General features: G+C 44.5%; 1 protein-coding gene across 1 annotated transcript in view; it reads right to left on the bottom strand.

The window, feature by feature from the left end:
• Window positions 1-23,535, bottom strand: part of CRYBG1 (crystallin beta-gamma domain containing 1) — a 191,667-nt gene that overhangs the window by 38,512 nt on the left and 129,620 nt on the right. The window contains exons 3-4 of the mRNA XM_036109651.2: window positions 7,556-9,162; window positions 385-2,710 (exon numbers count right to left, since the gene is read on the bottom strand). Coding sequence (XP_035965544.1) covers window positions 385-2,710; window positions 7,556-9,162 — 3,933 coding nt within the window. The remainder of the gene's footprint in view (window positions 1-384; window positions 2,711-7,555; window positions 9,163-23,535) is intronic.

A 23,535-nucleotide genomic window follows, 5' to 3' on the forward strand; every position in this document is an offset into this window, starting at 1 on the left:
GCTTTACAGATCTTCAAAATTCTAAGCAGAGCACTGAACATTTTCACACAGAACTAGGTAAGAAAAAACAACTTGTGGGTCTCTGAACTCTCAAGGTAACTTACCTACACCTTTCAGAATACAACATATAAATTCATAAGCCTTAAAATATGTATAGCTTAGTTTCCCCACTAGAGTACCAATACCTTGAAGACAGAAATCTTAGTAGTTTTCTCCTTGGCCCCCAGCAGTCCTTTATACACATAGTAGGTTTTCAATGTGATAAATGAATAGAAAACTATCATTCACACGCACAGCCATTTAAAAGAACATGAATGGCTCATCACCCCTCTCTCCTCTCATTTTATAAACACCCCCAATAAATGGTAATATGTTGCTACTTACGGTTGTATCTGATAATGACATTGCAGAAAAAGACATGTTTGGGTCAAACCGGCTGGATTTGAAAAGACTCATGAAGTCCGTGTCGCTATTTCCATAGTTTGGCAAGTTTGGCTTAAGAACACTCTCGACACGATTAGCCTTTTCCAGATCATCACCGTTCTTCAGTTTAGAAAATTCAGAAAATTTGGTTTCTGGCAAGTGTAGGTTGCTTCGTGAACCCAGGTCTTCTTTGGTTTCCTCTTTGGGCAGGTATTTCTCCATGTAGCTTGCGCTTTTCAAACCCGAAGGAGACGCATTTGTCGAGTTGAAGTTGAAGACCTTTACGTTGCTGGGTGGAAGGTTTGGCTGCTCTTTGTCTGCACCGCAGGGCGGGGCACCCTCAGCCCTGGGCGGTAACGCCGAAGCCCGAGAAAGAGAAGTGTTCTGAGGAGTGCTGAAAGATGTGGTCATGGTGCTGACTGATGTCACAGAGGGAGAAAAGATTTTGTCTTGTGGTAAAGAAGGCAGCATGCTGGAAAAGAGTGCACTTTTTTCTAGCCTGGATCTCTTGACTCCGCCATTGGGGACATCTTTGTTCTCTTTGTCATTTGTCTCCGCAACCGTCGAAGGTTCATCTTTCCCATTAGTGTGAGTGTACAAGGACTTGAAGAGGATACTCTGCTCGGTGGATGTGCGTTTGGGCCTCAGGCTGGATTTTGTGTAAAGGTTCTGCATCAGATGTAAAGCTGGTGACATTTCTGGCTGGCTTTCCTTCTTCTTCCCCAAACCAAAGGTAAACACATTGGGATCTAACACCTTTTCTAAATTGTCCTCATGAATCGGAGGCATGACAAAGGGAGGGGCAGGCGAGTTGGGCACCCTGGCCTTCTTTTTCTTCTGAGGCACACAGACGGTGCTGTCCATCTTTTTGATAATTTCAGTGAATTTTTCCATATCCGAAGAAGAATCAAATACACTGTCATCACTACCCGCAGAAATGTTCAAAAGACTGGCAGGGCTGGCCTGGCCATTCACAACATTTTGATCTGGCCTTTGAGGAGTTTCCAAATGATCTCTGCTGCCAGGGTCAGCCTTCAGGGGTTTTCTATCACCCTGACTTCGAGCCCATATAGGCAGAGCTTTCTCAGATTCTGGTGGCATGACTTGTGGGCCAGATTTTGCTGCATGTTCCTCTTTGCAATGAATGTGCTTGGGTGAGGGGCTCTCACTGCCCAGCCCTTCCTCTTTCTGGGGAGCACAGCTTGCAACAGAAACCACTTCAAGGTCATGGTTGTGACAGCTTGGCAACTGTGCTTCTCTAACTTCAGAGCTCTCAGAGATGACCTGGGAGCCCACATCTTGGGTGCTCTCCACGGGGAGCACAAAGGACCGGACCTGGACCAGGACCTTGGATGGATGCTCCATTCCCACAACTTCTGGGCTGTGCTCTGTGGACAGAGGAGGAGGGCTCGCGGCTCCTCCTTCTCTTCCTCCTGCGGGTTTGGAGGGCGGTCCTTTCTCCTCATTCTTATGTGACACAGGCAGAACACATTCATGATGGTTTTCTGACACTTCTAGATCAGTGCATGGAACATTGCTTCCGGGAGCTTGAACACGTGTGTCTTTGGGTGAGGGCTGTGAGAGAAAAGGCCCGTTAGGTGACTCAGATGGGGGCTGTGAGTCAGAAAATGTATCCTGTGGCTTTGGTCTGGCTGTTGGAGGGGAATCTTTGGTATCAAGAATGGCGGGAACAGCCTGTGCTGGATCAGTCATATTTTCGAGTGCAAGTCTTTTGCTGTCTGCAGCCTTTGAGTCATCCTCTCCTAAGGGCTTGTGGTCCACAGGAATCAGAGCAGTAACCACTGCTTTGGAAGGGCAGCCAGCATCTGTTTGCACTTCTGCTCTATCACCCTGGTTAAGCGGAGAACCAAGAGCTGGACCCTCGGTAGGCTCAGCCTCCATCCCTCCTGCACTGGGGCTCCCGGCTGCTGGCGGGATCTCCTCCTCCGTAACTTTGGATTCTGGCGAGGTTTCCTTCACGAGCATACCATTCTGGTGACTATCTGGCATTACTTTCTTTTCAGATTGCTCCATCTCTTTGGCTTTTTTGGTTAAATTCAGCTTCGCCCTCCCGACAAAGTTTTTATTACTGGTAGGAGTGTTCCTTGTGCCTCGAATGTCAGCATGTCTTGGGCTACTGTTGGCCCGTTTGTTTTCAAATAAGGAGATTTTGTTGGCAGTGTTTCCTTTATGAACTGGCTGGCTAAATGGATTATGCTCATTTCCCAAACTGTCAGGATTCTTAGGAGTTTTAAGATTTAGTTCCACATGTTTGGGCTTGGCCGGGCTGCAAAAATAAAGCAGTAAGATAAAGTTATTGACCTAGTTTTAAAAAGTGAACATACCAATTTATTATAAAACATTTATTATTATGAAAAGCCAACATCTTTCTGGTAAGTAACATTTGTTTTTTTGAGACTATTTTAAAACAATCCTAAATACACTATCAATTATTTTTAGTGGATGCTTTGCTTCTGTATGATAGATGAGAAAATTTTATAGCTAAGAAAGTCAAGAGGTGGGAGGTTAGCAAGTTTATCAAGTATCTAATATGTGAGCACAGTGCTCAATGCTAGAGTCAGAAGACATCTTAGGGCTTGAAGGACATTAAACTGAATTTATATATTTAATGTACTCCCTTATTTTAAATACGTAAATGATTTCCCCAAACATCAATTGTGTATTTTTATTTTATTTTTAAACATTATTTCAAAGGGCTAGATTACAAAAATATTTATCTATGATTTACCTCTTTGGATATTTTATCCCCTTCATCTTCCTTCATATACCTTTACTCTGATTATATAAGTGTGTTCACTACAGAACATTTGGAAAATATAAAAATGAAAAATCACTCATACTCCTACCACTCAAACAATCTCCCTGTTAACATTTTAGTATAATTTAGTTTTCGTGTATACATACTAAAATATTTTTAACAGAATTGGAATTATTCTGTTCATAGAGTTTCAGGTCTTGTCTTTAAAAAAAAAAAAGATTACTTAATCTTATATTTCACATTTTTCATTTTCAAGTTACTAAAAAATTTGAAGTTTTTCATAATGTCTGCATAAAAGTTTCATCATATGGATGTACCATAATTTACTTATCAGTTACTCAATTGGTAGTTTTGTCACCTTTTTGGAGGCAAAGGGAGTCTCCCTTTACTCTAGAGAGAAACTATAATGTTTCTTGGTTATTACCCCCTAGTGGAAATCATAAATCTTTGAAGGTATGCACTGTTCTCTTTCTGAGAAACAAAATGTTCTCTCTATGACATTCACCAGCCCTGGTTCTGGCTCTTAAACTGATTATCTATGTGAGCTTGGTCAAGTTAACTCACTGGACTCGCTACCTTCTCTACCTGGAAAAAACAAACAAACTACATAGTTTAGAACAGAGCTGGTCCTCTCCTCACCCCTACCTTCCCCAAGGAATGGCTGAAGGGATTCTTGGGGTTCTCTTCAACAGTTACAGTGCGGACAATAGAGCTGGAGGGCCAGAGCTGGGGCCAGCCCCCCTCCTTTCAACCAGAAGCACTTCTACTTATCTGTTTCATATATCACTTTTATATAAGTTTTCCTAGAAGAATGGGCTCCAAAGCTAAACACAAAAAAATGTCTGAACCATAGGCCTAGTGGTTTCTGAAATGAAGAGATAATAACCACTAACAATCACGGATTGACACACACGTGACAAACACTCTGCTTGCCTAATGTACTATTTTATACATTCTCTTTTAAGAGGAGGAAGGTGAAGCCTAGAAAAGGCAGGTAATGTGCCAGAAGCCATATGCTCAGTGAGTGATAGGGCCAGGTTGAAACCAGGCGTTCTGGTCTCAGAGGCAATGCTCCTGACCACTCCACACTCCTGCACCCCCAGACCTCAGTGGCCAAATCTGGTTCTTTCCAGCTTTACCTATGCAAGAAGTCAATGAATTAGCATGAGATCTGAAGCAATCATACTTTGGAGGCCACCTTGATAATGAAAAGTAGAGACACACAGAAATCTCATGCTGCCTCCACAAGGATTCATTGACCTTCAAGAAAGAGGAAACTTTTGAAGGAACAGGCAATATGACTTTGGGTGAGACACCTTATCCTTCTGGATAAAATGAGAAGACTGAAAAGATTTGAGAAGTCCTTCCCAAATATGGCATTAGGAATTTAGATTTTTATTTTTAGGAATTTGATTTAAATACTAAATTTGATATACTCTCATGAATTTCTCTTAGGCGTTGCTTTCCCCAGTATCCCCGTAAGACAGCTAGGCTCCCTCATGGTGGGTGCACAGCTTAAATTTAAAAGGAAAATTAACTTACACACACTACCTTGAAGATTAAATTCCAAAACCAGTGGAGTAGAAATGGAGAGCTTACAAACGCCATCAGCTAATGAAGGATGTTCACATACCAGTACATATACATTTTAAAAATTCTCACTAATCAGCTCAAGGAACAGTCAAACATCAAAGCATATCTTACTATGTAAATGGAAAACACCAAAGGTTAGCCAACGAGCTACCTTAAGGACAGGAAACACATCTGCACATTAAAGATTTACACCAAGATCAAAATATATTTTACTACCAAACTTTCTGTGTTATTAAGTTCTGCGACTAAGAGTCACTACAATTAACCTAGCGCAAACTGATTAAAAGGAAGGCTTCTATAATTCATGTTTAATGCCTTTATTATAATGTGAGCGGGGAAAATAATCTGGTGTCTTAAAAAGCCATGGCTAGGAGAGGAAAATTTTCCTTATTCTAAACATAACCATTGTTAAGAATCTCAACATTCAATACTTGGTACAGAATTGAAGATGTAATTTTTCTAACAGGATCAAGAAACTTGCTGTATAGTCCTTTTTCAGGAAACATAAAATAATTTTAACTAAAACATCAGACGCAAATCGTTTTTAAAAATAATCTGAATAACATTTCTTCTTGAAATACAATCAGGAAAAAACTGGGGGAAAAAATCCATTAAACAGAAAAAAACGAGAAGGAATTAATTTCCCATTTCAATAGTTTGCTAATTCACCAAGCGTGAGGCCCTGTGGAAAACACAAGCCAAATGCCTTGCAAAGGGAAAATTTTAGGTAGAAAATAATTGGCACAGAGAAGACGTTTGATTTAGTGCTTGTACCGAAAACAGCACATGAAGAGTTCATTATAAGAACGTTTCCCAGGTTTGTTTACCCTACTCCTTGTAACATTTCTGGTTTTTCCACTGGCCTTCTGCAATTGGAAGGCAGGTAAGGCGTCCTTACACAGCTCCATAGCAACATTTCTCTAAGCTCACACTTAGGAGGTCTGAATGTTCAGTCACACTGGGCCTTCTACAAATAATGGGCATCATTTACTCCGGGTTACTTCTCTGACACAGCCGTTACAGAATAAATAGCTGGCTTTATCAAAGGTCTCCAGGTTGGCAACTGGGGAGGTAGCACACATTACTCATAAGTAGGTTCTCCCTCAAGCGTTTACCAAACAGACTGCCTACTCTAAAGCTTACTTACTCAAGAATTCAAATAGAATGAAACCATTCGGTTTAAGAATCAAAATGCTGTGAAAATACCAGCTCTTTTAATAAATGTGCAAATGTGGGAAAAACTTGCGCAGTTTAGATATTCATTTTTCACAGGCGCTAGCTGGGAGGTGGGGAAGTGAGAGTGTGGGAAGGGGAGAGGATCTTGAGTTTTATAGCGAACCCTCCCTACCCCATCCACCTATACAAACCTCAGTTAGCCTCAAGGCACAAGCCCATCTCCAAAAAGCCCATGGTGATTTCTCCTGCTTTGCACTTCCCCAGACTTTACAGCAGATAACCCACTCAGCAGTTCCCTCAGCCACCACCTCATAGGTATTTATCTGCATCTTGCGTGCCAGAGTGGGCCATAAACTTCGCAAGAGCAATATACTGAGTCACAGTCTGACTTTTTCCTCATAGTTCCTGGCACAATACCATGCACAGAAGGCACTCAATAAATATTTGGGGGGAAAAAAATCAATGAACTTAATAGCAGGTAGTCAGTCTGTTGTTCAGCTTGATCCTTCCAATGTGTCCTTTGATTTAACAAAGTCCCCCAGTAAGAACACTATTCTTTCTTCATTTCAATAACTAAGAATTACTCTTCAACCTGGGGGCAAAAATGCCACTAACCCCCTGAACATTCTTTTTTTTTTTTTTTTTTAAAGATTTTATTTATTTATTTGACAGAGAGAGAGGGAACACAAGCAGGGGGAGTGGGAGAGGGAGAAGCAGGCTTCCCGCCGAGCAGGGAGCCTGATGCGGGGCTCGATCCCAGGACCCTGGGATCATGACCTGAGCCGAAGGCAGACGCTTAAGGACTGAGCCACCCAGGTGCCCCCAACCCCCTGAACATTCTAAGGAGGGGAATTAGAAATTTTAAGTTGCACTAAATTCCAGAAAAAGTTCTATGAATTCTCTTAAACCCACACATGTCAAAGCTACTACTGGGTGATAATGAACGTAAGAGTTTTTGCTCCATGTTTCCAGATCCACTGCATAGGTGTTTTGTTTTGTTTTGTTTTGTTTTTAAAGATTTTATTTATTTGACAGAGAGAGACACAGCGAGAGAGGGAACACAAGCAGGGGGAGTGGGAGAGGGAGAAGCAGGCATCCCACGGAGCAGGGAGCCCGATGTGGGACTCGATCCCAGGACCCCGGGATCATGACCTGAGCCGAAGGCAGACGCTTAACGACTGAGCCACCCAGGTGCCCCCACTGCATAGGTGTTTTAAGAATGCCCTATCCAGGAATGCTGGTGTACATTTTGAATAAAGGATTAGCTCACGTCAGGCCAAGCGGTCTTCTTTCAATTGTTGATGTAAACATTGAGCCTCAAGAACATTCATTCAACTTGAACATTCATTCAACTTAAACATTCTATCAGAACAGTAATTAACAACCCGGCTAGGCTCCCGAAGTGTCATCTTCTTAAACTGTGTTAACTGGCCCTTCACTATCTCCGTTTCAACATAGAGGGGAAAACTCGGCGCACAGATAGTTCTGCCACAAATGCAAAGACCCCGGAGCCTCCCAGAAACACCACCCAGAACGTCTGCCGACACCCACAGCTCCACCAGGCCCCGGTCCGCGGCTACTTACAGGGTCACTTTAGTGGTCACTGTCGACCTGCCCGCACCGAAATGGTGCCTGGGCTTCAAGCCGTCCGCGTCAGAACCACCGGCCGATCTGCCCAGCTCTTTGCTTCGACTACCTTCTCCCCGGCTGTCGAAGTGGTTGGGGAACAGGCCCCTCTTGTGCTCGGGCTTGATCTCTGGCAGCAGCGAGCTGCTCTTGACGGTGAGCTCGCGGGGGACGACCCGGGCCGCCTCCTCCCCGTTGTCCCCCGCGGCGCCTTTGGCGGTGGGATCGGGCGCTGGCGCCCTCTTTGGGGGGGACTCCTTGGCGGGAGCCCGAGGGCCGTGGGCAGGCGAGGTGGGCGCGGCCTCGGGGACGCGGCTCTTGCCCCTCCTCTTGGTGGGGGACGAGGCCGGCGGCGTCTGTTTGCCCCGGTCGGACTCCCCGCGGAGCGGGCCCCTGGAACCGGGGCTGGACTTGGACTCCGCGCCCGCAGCGGAGGCAACGCCCCCGTCGGGGGCAGCCCGCGGAGATTTCACTTTCTTTTCCGCGGAGCCGTTCTCCGTGGCCGCGTCTGGCGCCACCTCGTAGTCGAACACCGCGTCGTCGCCGCCCGCTCTCTCGGGTAGCGCCGTGTCCGCCCCGGGGGAGTCGGTGGATTTCTGCGACCTTCTCCGCCGGCCCGACCTGCGGCCGCCCGACCTCTTCTCCATATCGTCAGAATCGCCGCAGTCTTCTGCGCCCGGAGTAATCGCGCCCGGCTCGTCCACCTGTGCCACCTCAGTCTTGCTCAAGTAGATGTCCAAAGTTAACACGGTGGCGGGGTGGGCGCGCTCGCCGGGCAGGCCCTGCAGCCCTCGGGGCCCGGCTTTGCCGTCTGCCTGCGCCGAGTCGGAACAATTCCCTTCGCCCTCTGCCCGAGGGTCACCTGGCGGAGCGGACGCGTCCTCGGGGGGCCGGCTGCACGCGTCTTGGGGCTCCAGAGAGCCTGCCCCGGCACACACACGGGGGGCTCTGTCAGCGGCCTCGCCTCGCCCCCCCGCGGGCCGCTCCCCGGTGGGCGACCCCGGCACACCCCTCGCACCCTGAGCTGTCTCCCGCTCGCAGCCGGCGCGGGGGGAAGTGTCCTCCTGCGGACTGCCGGCCGGCGTCTCTGCGTTCCCTTGCCTGGAGGAATTCTCAAGTGAAGAATGCAGCTGCTTGGCAGCGGTGGTGGCACCTGGGAAAGACTCTCCCTCTGCCTCCAGAGGTTCTAATTGGAGTGAATCACTCTCCTGGCGCTGCTGCACAGCCGCCGCGCGGCTGCTCGTGCAAGGTGACAGCTCGGCGTCGGGGAGGGCTACCGGCACGCGGGTCTCGGCGTGCTCCTCCGACTCCCGGGGCTGCTCCTGCGGGGAACCCTCCTCGCACGTGTCTTTCTGCTTTGGTTGGCTGCCCTGGGGTTTACTCTTATTCTCTCTTTCCGGGAGTTTGGAAGAGGTTACATCTTTGGGAGACACTGATTTGGCACTGGAGCTGGTGGGACTCTCTAACCCGTTTCTGCTGGTCCTTCTCCTTCCAGCCGTGAACAGATTGCCAAGTTTCCCCAAAACTGGCTTCCTTTTGTTTTCTTCAGGTGGTTGTGCTCTGGACTGGAAAACAAAAGGGGTTGGGGGAGAGAGAAACTATGAGAATCTGGTTTTCCCCCTCCTTAGTAGTAAGTACATTGCAGAACTACAAGCCCAAATGGTAAGAAACCAGTCTAACTGAAAATTAGAGAGTTGTGTTTTTGTTACATTTATTCCAACAAAATAAATTCAGATTTTCAAATTTTTCTTAAGCCGCATCTATGTTAGGTGCTACTTGGAATAACAGTTCCTTTAACTATAATTCTTGTGTTTCAAAGGAGAATTCGGAAGGTCCAAATAATCATATATACAAAATAAACAATTCCCAGGTCTCTCTAGCTTTTGCTTTTTCCTTCTTCCTCAATAAAGATGCAATTTCAAAACAGCCATGAGTGACTACAGGGCAGCAATAAACACACTAAAGTATCTTAAAGATTTTATTTATTTAAGAGAGAGAGAGGGCAAGAGCCGGGATTGGGGAGGGGTGGGGGGAGAGGGGCAGAGGGAGAGGGACAAGCAGACTCTCCGCTGAGCAGGGAGCCCCCACGCTGGGCTGACCCCTGGCATGACGGCAGCTCCTGACCTGGGCCGAAGTCAGACGCTCAACCGACTGAGCCACCCAGGCGCCCATAAAGTATCTTAAAGGAGAGGGGTTTTTGTTTTGAAACACCGCCCTTTCTTTTTGTAAGAAGAAAGGAAAATGAGTAAAAAGTTCTAGCACTCTCCTCTAGAACAGAAAGAAGCCACCTGGGTGCAACACAACTGCAAATGAAAACTCTTTAGAAAACCAGGATTCGAGCACCTGGGTCGGCGGGTAGCCACACCAGTGGTTCCCGGCGGGCCCGGCCCGCACTCCTCCAATGGGAGAAGCACGCGGGCATTCAAACGCCCGCTGGCCCCCCCAAAGCGATGCGGCCGCTCTGGAGCTCACCGGAGAGGCCTTTCCCCCGCGGGGAGCTCCTAGGAGTGCAAATACGGGGAGTACCTGGAGGAAGGAGGGCGAAGGTGGAGGGCGACCACGTTCGCATACCCGCCCCTCCGGCCCGGGGGTGGGGGGGGGCGCCGAGGGACCGGAGCGCAGCTGGCTCTGCCCACGCCGACCTCAGCCGGAGGCCCGTCCCTCACCGCCCCGCAGGGCTTCAGGCGCGAGCCCGGGAAGCCGACCCACCCGTGGGAAGGGGTCTGGGCCGCCCGCGTCGTTCCGCACGGATTCGGGGAGGGGGAAAAACGTGCACCTCCTACATAGCCTGGAGCCAAACGGCCGGCACCTGGTGCCGGCGCCGGACGCGGAGGCCGCTCTGAACTTATCGATAAAAGCAAACCTGCCAATGGGCGCTGCGGCGGCCGGGGTTTGCCTGGGGAGGGGGTAGGTGAGGGCGCGGGGCGGGCAGGAAGAGGAGGAGGCGGTCCTAGGAAAGGGTAGGAGCTTCGGCAGCTAGCCCAGCCTTGGCTCCTAAAGGAAGGCCGCGTGCTCAGCGTAACGAACCCACTGAAACCAGGACCACACGTGTGGCTACAAGAACCCAAGAATTACCTCTTCCACTTAAAACCTGGGAGCTTGCTTGAGCCCCACCTTTCCTGGACGGCGAACATTCAGGGCAGTTTTTACAATATTGACTGTTTACAGAGAGATTTCTGAATCACTGTTCAAAGCAGCTCCATTTCCTTTGAGTTAAATGCCGCCAGTGGACTTTGGAAGTAGTGGGAAATAGGAAAGACTGTAAGATAAACCACGGAAATAAACATGGTCAACAAGCATTTATTGAGACAGCTCGGGCAGGCAGTGTAACATCATGTAATTCTGCGACAGCCTAGCTCCAACGCAAAGAGACAAAGGGCGGGTAGGACAATAAAGTCAGGATCAAACCCAAGTCCTCAGCTTCCAACACGTGCTCCTTCAGCTCCACCACGGCGACTCCTTTCAGAGGACGGGGAGGTGCAGAGGGCACCCCTGAGACAGAGTCAGCCCAGAGGAAGAGGTTGTATGCAGGCCATACACCCCCAGAATCGGCTCTGAGGAAGTGCTCATGAACCACATTTACTGACAAGCCCTGAGTGATTCTTTTTGTTTGAGAAGCACCTGGCGGGAGCTTTGGAACTAGCTAGCTGCTGCATGAGGAGATGGGCCCCTGTTGCAGCCACTGGGAGCTTTTGTGACTGAACTGATACGCTTCTAAACTCTAATCAGATTTTGATTACTAATTCAATCCTACAATGGTTATATAAATAATATAGGAAGAATTCACTGTGTGATTTAAGAAGAAAAATAAACATTCCAACTACCTAAGGAATATATTTGGATTCTTACTCTAAGTCAAAGGTATTACATGATTTTTAAACATAGTTTATGCTTACTGAGCCCTTCTTAGGTGCTAGACATTTGCAAATTTACATGGAATCCCATCTAATCATCCTAACAGCCCTTGAGGTAGGTACTCTTCTGATGCCCATTTGCCAAGGTTTCTCATCCCTGTCCAAGGTTCCACAGCTGGTAGTCTTTCTTTTTTTTAAGATTTTTAAAAATTTTTATTTATTTGAGAGAGAACGAGTGGGGAGGAGAGGGAGAAGCAGACTCGCCGCTGAGCAGGGAGCCCGATGAGGGGCTCGATCCCAGGACTCTGGGATCATGACCTGAGCCACCCAGGCACCCCACCAGTAGTCTTTCTAACCATGGAGATGGAGCACTTTGTCTCCACTGCGTGGACAGGCCTTCAAACATATTCTAAAGAAGTACCCAGGCAGAAAGGGTTGAGACTGTTGGCTCAATTTTAGCCCGTGTCAAAGGAAAACCATTAAGTGTATTGTATTACTCTGTCCAGCCAATCATGTTGCAATCCATTTTTCCCATGCGGTTGAAAGGTGCCTGATCAGCAGTCCTATCTGCCTCAGTGCAGGCATTTTTTTTTTTTTCATTTTTGGTTATAGCTGCTTTTTACAAAACTGGTTGCTCTGTGTAACTCGGCCTCATCAACTACTCGACTCCTCCTGCCCTCAGAAGGGCAGCCAGTTTATCACCTGCCAGGCTGCTGTTTTGTGTATTGAACTTCTTAGAATTGTAGAGCTTTGTCTGTTTATACATGAATGTTCGCAGCAGTTTCATTCATAATTGTCAAAAACCGGAAACAGCTTAAATGCCCATCAATGGTGAATGGTGAAACAAATTTGGTACATCCATACAACAGAATACTACTCAATAAAAAGGGCCGAACATCTGAAGCATGTAATGACACGGATAAATCTTAAAAATGTTATGCTAAGTGGAAGAAACCAGACTCAAAAGGTTACATACTGTATGGTTCCATTGATATGCTATTCTAGACAATGCAAATCTAATATATAATCATAGAAAGTAGATCAGTGGTTGCCTGAGGGTAGGGAGGGGGTGGACGGGTGCAGTGTGACTGGAAAGAGGCACAAGGGAACTTGGGGGGTAAAGGTAATGTTCTATATCTTAATTGTGGTGATAGTTCACACATGTACATATCTTTCAAAACTCATCAAACTGTATACTTAACATGGGTACAATTTTTATATATAAGTTATATCTTAATAAAGTTGGTTTAAAAATAAAACTTTCCCGTGAGAAACAATCCATCTGGCTCAGGTGCCCATTTCAGAGTTCTTAGTTAATGGGAGCCTCGGGTCATTTTAAGAGCTAGGTCCTCATTTACAGGGGAATGCAGCCTTCCCCCAGGAGACAGGTCCCTGGGCATCTCCAGCACATCTCTACGCAAGGCACTCTGAGCAGAGTTCATCCGAAGTAAAGTTCACAGTCATGTCTTTGAGAAACACCCCTTCTTAAAACAGGACGTGTATTTCTATTCAGCCAGGGATTTTTCTTTCCAGTGTTCATGGAGGAAGAATGAGCATGGCAGATGGACAATGAAAAACTAAATGGCCTGCAAGTACAGAGTAGGGACCTTCTTAAGTAGAAGGCTTTGCACCTGGAGTGCTAAAGGTAGGATGGGACTCAGCACCTACTCGCTCAACCTCCACCGCAATCTGTCAGAAGGGGAGTGTTTTGCTAAGAGGCCATGAGGGCCAATCAGCCCTCTTCCTGCTCTCCTAGGCTCCTCCCCAGGCTCTCCTCCCTGCTGGGTCAGGGTACTGAGTGTTCTTGGGCTGGGTGTTCACAGACTACAGCAGAGCCCTGCAACCCAAGACCCCCGCCTTTGCAGTTAGCTCTTTCCCGTGTACTCTCTGCCTGCCTTATTTAAGGCAGCCGGCCTACCTCACTGTGCAGAACTTGCACTTGGAATCCTCGGTCACTCCCGCCCAATGGGGAGGAGTGCAGTCCACAACAGCTCTACTTCAGAGATGGTCCATGGGTCGTGTGCTAGGGCTTGTTTTAGAGTGCTCTGGTTGGTTAATAGGAAATGTGGCTTGTTAGGGGCGCGTGTAAGCATCGAGGCGAGCCCATACTCCAGCGGAGAGCGGAGGCCCCCCCAGCACTGGCTGCAGAGCTGTCGTGATTCCTGACCTTCTGCAGCAGCGCCTGCGATCCGCAGCGGCCACTGAGTAAAAGTCGCTTTGTACTGTTAGTGTAATTTCAGAGATCTCGACAATCCTCTCAACTAGAGGGGAGCAAAAGGCCAGGAAATACAGGATTAATTGTTAATATACTACAAATTGCTAACATACGAAAATGTCTGGACATATAAGCAAAATAGTGTGCTTAACTCCCCCACGGTCCCCCTCGCTCACCCCCAACCACCTGATTGCCTATTGGAGTCGTTGCTTTAAATTTAGAAGTACTTTACCTGAAATCAGATTTGGAGGTTGAAGAAAAATATGTTGAGCATATTATATGAAAATGTAATTAACATACGGTTTAAAAATAAGTCCTTCATGTGTTTCCCACCTTTTGGGGAATATAAGTGGAATATAAGCCCCTTAAGAGCAGGAAAAATGTCCTGTCTGCATTCCCAACACTTAGCACAGGGACTTAGAGCTAGCAGTGGACATAAAGTATTTGCTGCTACTGGAATTAGTACCATCCCTTCTCCCTTCCCAAAGGGAGTTACCAACACTCTTGGAGATAAGTAGAAACATGATTAGGTCTACCCGAAACCAAAACAGAATGGAAATCTTTTTTACACAAGACTTAGTGTGGTCAAGAATCTGCAGCTCTATTCTGCCCATGTGAGGATGCTGCAGGGCAGTGTAGCTCCTTGCACACAAACTTCCATTTCTTCAGGGTTCCTGCTGCTACCAGCCCAAACCTGACTCGGGAAAGCAGGTCAAGATCTTTTTACATGTACTCACATGTGCCTCCTACTAAAGCGGGCTCATTGATGTACAAAAGTAACTCTTTTTTTGCAACACTTGTGATTCCCTAAGCACTCACTTTGATTTCTTAAAAAAAAAAAAATGCCTTTAATTAAAGTAGCTCCTTCAGTTCAGCCATGATGAGGAATGAGTCTAATGCACATTATTGTAAATGATAGGATGGCATATTACTTTGATAACACCTTAGGTTCTCAACAGGTGTATATGTGTATGCATTGGGGAGAACTTTTTTTTATGCATAGTTTTTTTTAAAAAAAATCATTTTAGTTGTGTGGCTTAAAAAATAAAGGGATTTAAGTACTTCAACTTTCAAAAACCCTTCAACTTTTTTTTTTTTTTTAAGTAGGCTCCATGCCCACCATGAGGCTTGAACTCACGACCTGAGATCAAGGGTTGCACACTCCACCCACTGAGCCAGCCAGGTGCCCCACCCTTCAATTTTAAAAAGTAAAAGCAAAGGTTAGCAAATTCCATTCGATAAGCAGGAAATACTTTCAAAACATGTGACGATGAAAGACTAAAGAGGGAGAGTGGGGAAGGGAGGGGGGAGAAAAAGGAGAAACAGTCAAAGTCGGAGGGACATTCTCATGTAGAGAGTTGGGATGCAAGAAAGAGAAACACACAAAAAGCAAGAAAGACTTTCATGAGGAGATATTACCCTTTTCTTACAACTTCCAGGATGTTCATACTAAAGACTTTTAGAATGAAAATCAAAATCATGTTTTTCCATGGTATGCGTGCAGCAGATACATGATCCCAGCCCTAGAACCCCAGACAGATGAAGGTACATCTAAGGGAGGGTCTAGAGATGGATCCCTGATGGTACAGACCTAGATTGGAATAGGCATTTCAAATTACCTACTCTCCTCTCTCTCTTTCCATTTTGTGTTTTTTTTCTTTTCAGTATTTTTGTGGTAATAAATATGGCCCACCCCAAATACACACATGCACACACACACACACACACAAATATACAAAATATAAAAGAAGAAATATTCACATAAATAAACATTGACCTATTGAGCACTCAAACTTTTCATTTTAACTTTTTAAATAAATATTTTTCTTTTATATGTTATACAGTTTCCTTCCCTCAGAGTATACTAAATGTGATGATTCTGGAGACAGAACTATGGACCTTGGTATTCCATTTGTGCTGTTATAATGCTTTCTTCCAGGGCTGGTATAATGATTGAAGACTAAGGTTGCACTAAACGACCCACAGACTATAACATGTTTAGTAACAAGCAGGCCTTTTGCCAAAAGACATGTGAAATTACTGCATTCAACCATTTTTGATCTACGGTCCGACTTCATATGGTGCAATCAATAATACTTTACATTAGGCCTTCAGAGCCTCTCTCCGCTGTCACGGCTCCCCTGTCTCTCAAGAGGGATGCTTACTTTGCCCTGCACTGTTTCCAGTACTTGTCAGCACTCCCAATGCCCACCCCACCCTATTTCTATGGCTCATTCTTGTTCCCCTTTATTTTTTTTTTAATCTCTTCTCTGTCCCTTCAACTTAAGGTGATATGTACTTCCCTACTTTCCACCACAATATGTTTGGTCTTTTTTCTTTTCTTTTCTTTTTAAGATTTATTTATTTATTTGAGAGAGAGAGAGAGAGAATGTGCACACAAGTGGGGGGAGGGACAGAGAGAGAGAGAGAGTCTCCAGCAGACTCCTGCTGAGCACAGAGCCCAACTCAGGGCTTGATCTTGAGACCCTGAGATCATGACCTGAGCCAAAATCATGAGTTGGACACTCAATCGACTGAGACACCCAAGTGCCCCTGTTTGTTTTTTTCTCATGCTTCAAGCCACACAATGATCACACCCTGTTGTATAAAATCATGGGTATATTACTGGGTCAATGAAGTGACAGCCTGGCTTGTTCTAACTTTCAAGTTTAACAGTGCCCTGAAACAGAGGCATTATTGAATATGAAAGCCATCATTCATGAAATAGTTAAATGTTCATTATTCCAAAGTATTTTTTGCTCCTCCAAAGGGTTTAATGAAGAAACAAAGAGTTTCTTTTGAAAAGTAGACTCCCAGTTCCAGTTAAGATTTGACCTTAGGACAGTCACTGTTTGACAGAAGCAGAGTGAAACCTAATTATTTAAAGCCACAGACACTTGATCAATCAGAAAGGAAGATAAAATCATAGAGTGTTTAAATTGTGGGATCATTTAATTCATTCATTCCACTCACCATTATTGGGAGTCTGCTTTGTACCAGAATTTTCTCCTTACCTTAAAGAAGCAAACCATAACCCAAGGAGTCTAAGTAATGTTCCTAAGCCACAAGTCAGGCTTTCTAAAAGTTCAGTAATTTTTCCCATTTGAGGTTATCATAGATCAATGGTTATTGATCTATGAAAAATACGATTTTATTTACTAGAATATGATTTATACACCACTTTTATGAATGTCTGACTGCATCCAAATAGTAGGTTACGCCTGTGGGACATGCGTAGTCCTAGGCTTTGCAATACAAAAATGGACATGATAGAGTCAACAGCAGATAAGCTCTCACTTATTATGGCATGCTGTCTTTAGAATCAGGGAACTCTGTAAATAGTGGATATTTTTGTTTGCTCATCCTTCCTCACCCTTCTCTTTGCCCCAAGCCCTTGACCATGATGGAATATAGAAACTGACTCCCTTACCCTTTGGCTTTGGTTTGGTTCAGCCAGTGGAAGGCACTGATGGGAAATCAAAGGGGGGACTGCGGTGAGGTCAGGTGTTTTCCACCCACCCCCTTCTCCTCATTGTGCTCTGGTTTGGGTGTGAGCAGGGTTGACCATGGTTTCTGTCTGTCAGCCTTCTCGGCAGCCATACTTCTCTCCAGTTCCCAGTGACTGCTTCCTCCTCTTTCCCCTTCAGGCTTAGGATGGGAAAGAAGGGTCTCAACTGGTGCCTGCCAGGGCGTGATTCACTATCCTTTGCTTGGGGTAGAACCAGGTTCTGTGAGGCAGGATGAATTTTGAGAGATTTCTTTAAGAAAAAGAACCCCAAATTCTGGATTATGGATTTAGGGACAGGATTTTGGAAGAGGCCAGGTGAGCAAAGAACTGGGAAGCTTAAGCTTCTTTCACTTCTCTTGTTTTCCTTAACACCTTTCCCACAGTTTGTAAATAGTCCCTCATTATTTTCCTCAATTCCCCGGGTGCTCTGTTCCCTGTGCTGGGATCCTCACTGATACCACATACCTGATTATGGGTAACAAGTAACTCACAATATTTCTCTACGTGTAAATTGAACAGAGTTTGACCATCTTTTTCTTTTTCTCCCAAAGGTGAAGATAACTATCACGCTGGAGTATTTGCTTCATATAGAGATATTTAATCCTAATTTGGTGAATTTTTTTCCCTATGCATAATGTGTAACTAAGAGGAGACTGAAGAATTTGAAATTTATAGCACAGTATTTCTTACTACTTCCTGGACTGTATGTCTATCTCGTTTAGCATATTCAAATCACCAACTAGTTATTTCCTAACTGGAGTGAAGAAGCTTAGCCAGACTGGAAAATGGAAATATGCCTGTGAAGTAGTCAAATTGGTTCTATTGACCCAGAACCAAAAAAACATGTTCTTTATGCAATTTAAAAGAATGACTTGCACAATTGCTCATGTCAAAGATCAAGAATAAGAACACCATCCCTCCTACCCCACTGCCCACTCCAACAACCCTCAGTTTGTTTCCTGAGATTAAGAATTCCTCATATCAGTGAGGTCATATGATACATATCTTTCTCTGATTGACTTATTTCGCTCAGCATAACACCCTCCAGTTCCACCCACGTCGTTGCAAATGGCAAGATCTCATTCCTTTTGATGGCTGCATAATATTCCATTGTATATACAGAACAGGTTGGTGGTTACCAGAGGAGAAGGGGTGAGGGTGAGCTAACTGAGTGAAAGGTCACAACTCTATAGTGACGTGCAGTAACTAGAGTTACAGTGGGCAATAACTTTGCAGTGTATACAAATAGCGAATTATAGTGTACACCTGCAACTTATACAATATATACTAATTTTACCTCAATTAAAAAAATAAGTCCTTTAAACACAGGAAAACTATCACTGGGTCTCAGAATCCAAGTACTCAAATCCCAGGGGATAACTTCCAGTTAGGTCATCCATATATAAATGACGTGATGAGGGAGATAGGGAATAAATTGGGAAGGAGAGCAGGAAGCAGCCCTGGAGAGGGCTCCCCCGACCAGGCGCGGCTAGTGGTCAAGTCCACAGTAAGGCGAGGGAGGCCAGGAAGAGAGAAGGAACCTGGAGGTGGCAGTTCTATCAAGGATGAAGCCTCTCCAACACAGCACTATGGACCCTAGGCTGTCTCTGAGACTTCTAGTGACCTTGAGACTTAAGGTTAGTTTAACCACATTGAAAAGCACGGCAGGAAATAATGGAGTTATTTCTAGAAACAAAATGGAACAATTTTTATCTTTCCAATTAATATATATTTTCCCCCAAATTTCTGTTTTCCATAATTTCTAGTGAGAATTATTGACTTCCTGGCAATACATTCCAAACTAAGAAGCAGAGTGAATGCTTTCATGAAAAGAACTCAGGAATATTACTATGTAGGGATCAAATCATTTATCCTTTCAAAATATTCCTCATCTGTCATATAGGATTACTGAGAAATTCACCTGAAATGATATACATGAACGTGCTGTGGAAAGCACAAATTGTCCTAAGACAGTGGTGGCTGGCATAATTGATGGTCTGATATTTTGCTGATGTTTCATGGCCCAAGTTTAAATTACAAAAACTAAGTAAATAGTAAGATTATTTTACGATTTTCAGTTGCTGAGTTGGAGATGAGAACAGCCATATCAGATGCAGTTTCTATAAGAGTTAGCGTGTCTGCAGAACTTGGCATGTCATTCACTGCTTATGAGGGCTCACTTTTGATGGGTTATGACCAGAATAAAGAAAACAAACAGAAGTCTACCCTTTCTCTTTTTAAGCTCCCCCCCCCCCCCAGATCATAATGTATAAAAGAAGATATGCAACTAGGTAGAGTGGACACTGTTGGGTCATGCTATGTAAAATAGAACCTCTCTTTCTATAACTTTATCTTCCTTTCTTTTCCTTCATAGCACTCATCATTACTTGAACTGTGCTTTGTACTGATGTGTATGCTTTGTCATCTGTCTTTCTTTATGGAACATAAGCTGCATGAGTACAAGAATGTAATTTTGCTTACCACTGTGTCCCTAACCCTTTCTCAAGGCATGGTACCCTTGGGCACTCAAATATCTGTCAAATGAACACATCAACCATATTTTCCAGAAATCCCTTACTCACCCACCTATCAACAAGCAAGAGCCAGACAACAGTGCATAGTAGGATGGTAAGTAGTTTGGGGGCAATGAATTTTTCCTTAAGTCCTCAGTGAACCATCATCAGACGAGAGCAAAGGCCTGTCTTAGCCTCAGTCCCCTTCTCAAATGATTCCTCCCCAAATCCAGTTTCTGAAAGACTCATCCTCTGAATTTTTTGAGGATTAACTGAAATGTTTGTAAAACACCTAGCACAGTCTCTGGGGAAGAGATGGATGGAAAAAGAAACCTTAAAAATTAAAAAAATAAAAAGAAATACATATTCATATTTGAAAGTCAGAATATACAAACAAGAACAATGCAGAAAATATAAAGTAGCCTTAATTTTTCCTTCCCAAGATACCACTATTATTATTTTTGTCTTCCTGGCTTTTTTTCAGGGCATTATATACTGTTTGAGATAAGCTTTTTGGTATATTGTTCTTCACTGAATTCATGCCAATAAATATACTTCTAAATATATTTTTTAAAGATTTTATTTATTTATTTGACAGAGAGAGAGATAGCAAGAACAGGAACACAAGCAGTGTGAGTGGGAGAGGGAGAAGCAGGCTTCCTGCTGAGCAAGGAGCCCAATGTGGGGCTCGATCCCAGGACCCTGGGATCGTGACCTGAGCTGAAGGCAGACGCTTAACAACTGAGCCACCTAGGCACTCCAAAAGTAATATTTTTAATGGTTACATTGAATTCCATCCTGTTAATGTACTACAATTCCTAGTTGGTTATTTATGTTATTTTCAATGCACTGCAGTCTGCAGAAAGCATATCTATTGCTTATCTCTACACATATTCTTAATTATTTCTGTGGGATACATTCCTAATTAGTAATCAAGGGAACGAAAAAGAAAATCCACAATGAGATATCTTTACACACCCATCAGATTGGAAAATAATTACAAAGAATGATAATTCCAAATATAAGAGAGGCTATGGAGAGATAGGAACTCTTCTACACTGGTGCGTGGAGTGTAAATGGGTGCTACTACTTTGGAAAACACTGGCATTATTTGATAGATTTGAAGATAGGTACGTCCTATGAGCAAACAATTCCTCTCTTCAGGACACTCCCTAGAGCAGCAATTCTCAGAATTTTGGCCTCAGAACCCCTTGACCCTCCTAAAACTCAAGGACCCCAAGAGCTTTTGTTTATGTAGGTTATATCTATCAACATGTATCTGGTCAGAAATTAAAGCTGAGTCATAAAGCCCAACAATAGTCAGGACGCCTTCTATTAGCCAGCAGAACAAGACATCCTTCCACATCATGTTGCTTCTGGATCTCCACTGTACACTCATCAGAGCATGACAGTGATGGGCAAATAATATCTCAGCATTGTTATGAAAATAGTTTTGACGTTACAGTCATCCCCAGAAGATCTCGGGAACCCCCAAAGATCCCCAGACCTCACTTTGAGAACTGCTGTTCTCCAGAAGCTCACGAACATTGTTCAGAACAAGTGCACAAGAATGTTCACAGCAGCATTGCTTGTAATAGCCCCCAACAAGAAACAGACCCAGGCCCCATTAAGAGTAAAATGAATAAGTTAATTGTGGTGCATTCATACAATAGAATACTCTGCAGCAATATAAATGAGCGAACATAGTTGCATACGACCAATGGATGAATTTTATAAATAGAAGTTGATCATAAGAATCCAGACACAAATGAGAACACAGTATATAATTCCATTTATATGAAAGTCAAGAATAGGAAAACTGATTCGCATTGTCTTGGGATATATTCATAGATATATACAGAAAAGTGGAGATGTGATGCTTATAACAGTTAAATTAGTGGTTACTGCTTATGGTAGAGATCCTGTATGTAAAATTTTGATATTTTATTCATCATAGATTTTTTTGTATTAACTTATTTTTCAGTAAGTTCAAATATTTTCAATAAATTCAAAATATTGTAATAAAATATTACATTCAGATATATTACTTGAATGTAATATTTTTAAAGATTTATTTTTATTTGAGAGGGAGAGAGAAAGAGAGAGTGGGGGGAGGGGCAGAGGGAGAGAGAGAATCCCAAGCAGACTCCACACTGAGCACAGAACCCGATGAGGGGCTCGATCCCACAACCTTGAGATCACGACCTGAGGGGAAACTAAGAGTCAGACGTTTAACTGAACCATCCAGGCACCCCTTGATGGCTGAGTTTCTTAACTCAGCACCCCTTAAACTTTGCTCCTGAGGCAAGTGCCCCACTCCCTCACCCTTGTACTGGCCCTGGGTGAGGGAGGAGGGAAGGATGACCAGAGAGGCCCACAGGAGACTTAAGACAGGATAGCAATGTGCTACTTCCTGACCTGCACTTAGTTTTATAGATGCTTGTTTTATAATTATTCATTATACTCTACATTTATATTTTATACATTTTTATGATGTGTGCTATATTTTACAGTAACTAGGTAAACATGTATTTCTTTGCTTTCTAATGGCACTGAACACATCTTATATACTTACTCTTTTACTGTTCCTTCTTTGTGATTTATTTCAGCTAACATTTCTTAAGAACCTACCATGACCCAGGTACCTCATAACAGTCTGGTGAGGTGGTAGCTGTCATCCTCATTTTCCATTTAAGAAAACTGTGGTGTGGAAAGTGATTTGTTCAAGGTCACACAGAGCTTGTGGGACCAGAAGATGCTTAATGATGTTCGTGCCATTTTTCTCCTTCCATTTCCTACTCTGTTCCTTTTGGCTGCATTTGACTCTCTCTCTCTCTCTCTCTCTCTCTCTCTCTCACACACACACACACACACACACACACACCCCTAAACAAGATCTAGGAGAAACCAGGAAGGTCACTTTAGAAAGAGCTGAGCAGCAAAGTGTGCTGCTAAGGAAGGTGGGGAGGAGGAGCAGGTGAAGGACCGGGAGTGGACAGTGAAGACCCAGGAGGAGGGGCTGGATGGGCAGCCCCAGGGGAGCCCAGAAAACAACATCAGAACTACCAAGTTGGGGAGGAGTTCATACTTTAACTCACCGGGGCCTATCAAAGGATGGGTTTTCATTCAGTGTCTACTATCTTGTTCTATTCTCTGGATCTTCTGGTCCTTCCACTCCTTTTCTACCCTCAGAAAGATCCCCCTGATTTCTGCTCCCACAGAATTTGCTCTTGTTCCCCACTCCCTCTACTAGCCACAGTCTTGGAGGACTGGGACTGTGTGGATGCTGGGCATGGGAAGTACATGAGAAAGGTGCTGTTCCTTCAGTTTGAAAAATAAAGCATTTCATCACCTCTCACCGCTCTGTTTCTGGCAGGCAGCGTGAGCCTCGGATGCCTTCTCTCTGCCTTGGCTTGCACATTTGGATTGCGTTTTGCAAACACTACTCCTGTACAGGCTTGAGGAGGACAAGTCTGTGCACCTAGGTTGAGCACTGCCCTAATCCTGATTACGCCTAGAGACACAGGCAGCAGGTTCCTGCCCATTTCAACATTTGAATTCAAATTAAATTGTGGTCTCACTAGCCAGGACACCATCAGGACCCGCAGTGTCTCCCATGCACCTTTACCTCATATCAGAGAAACTCAAGGGAGAAACAACCTTCAGGATCATCAGCCTGGCCAATATCCCTCCTCTCCCAGCTCTCCCCCACCCCACCCCAAGGCTTCCTTACCAAGGTACGTAGGCTATGCTTAAATTCATCTGCTTAGTACATTTTTAGATACTTACAATTATCTTAATAAGGTGGTTGACCAAAATATCAGAAATTTCACTTACTCAACTTAAAA

This window comes from Halichoerus grypus, chromosome 9, assembly GCF_964656455.1.
Source record: "Halichoerus grypus chromosome 9, mHalGry1.hap1.1, whole genome shotgun sequence".
NCBI lineage: Eukaryota > Metazoa > Chordata > Mammalia > Carnivora > Phocidae > Halichoerus > Halichoerus grypus.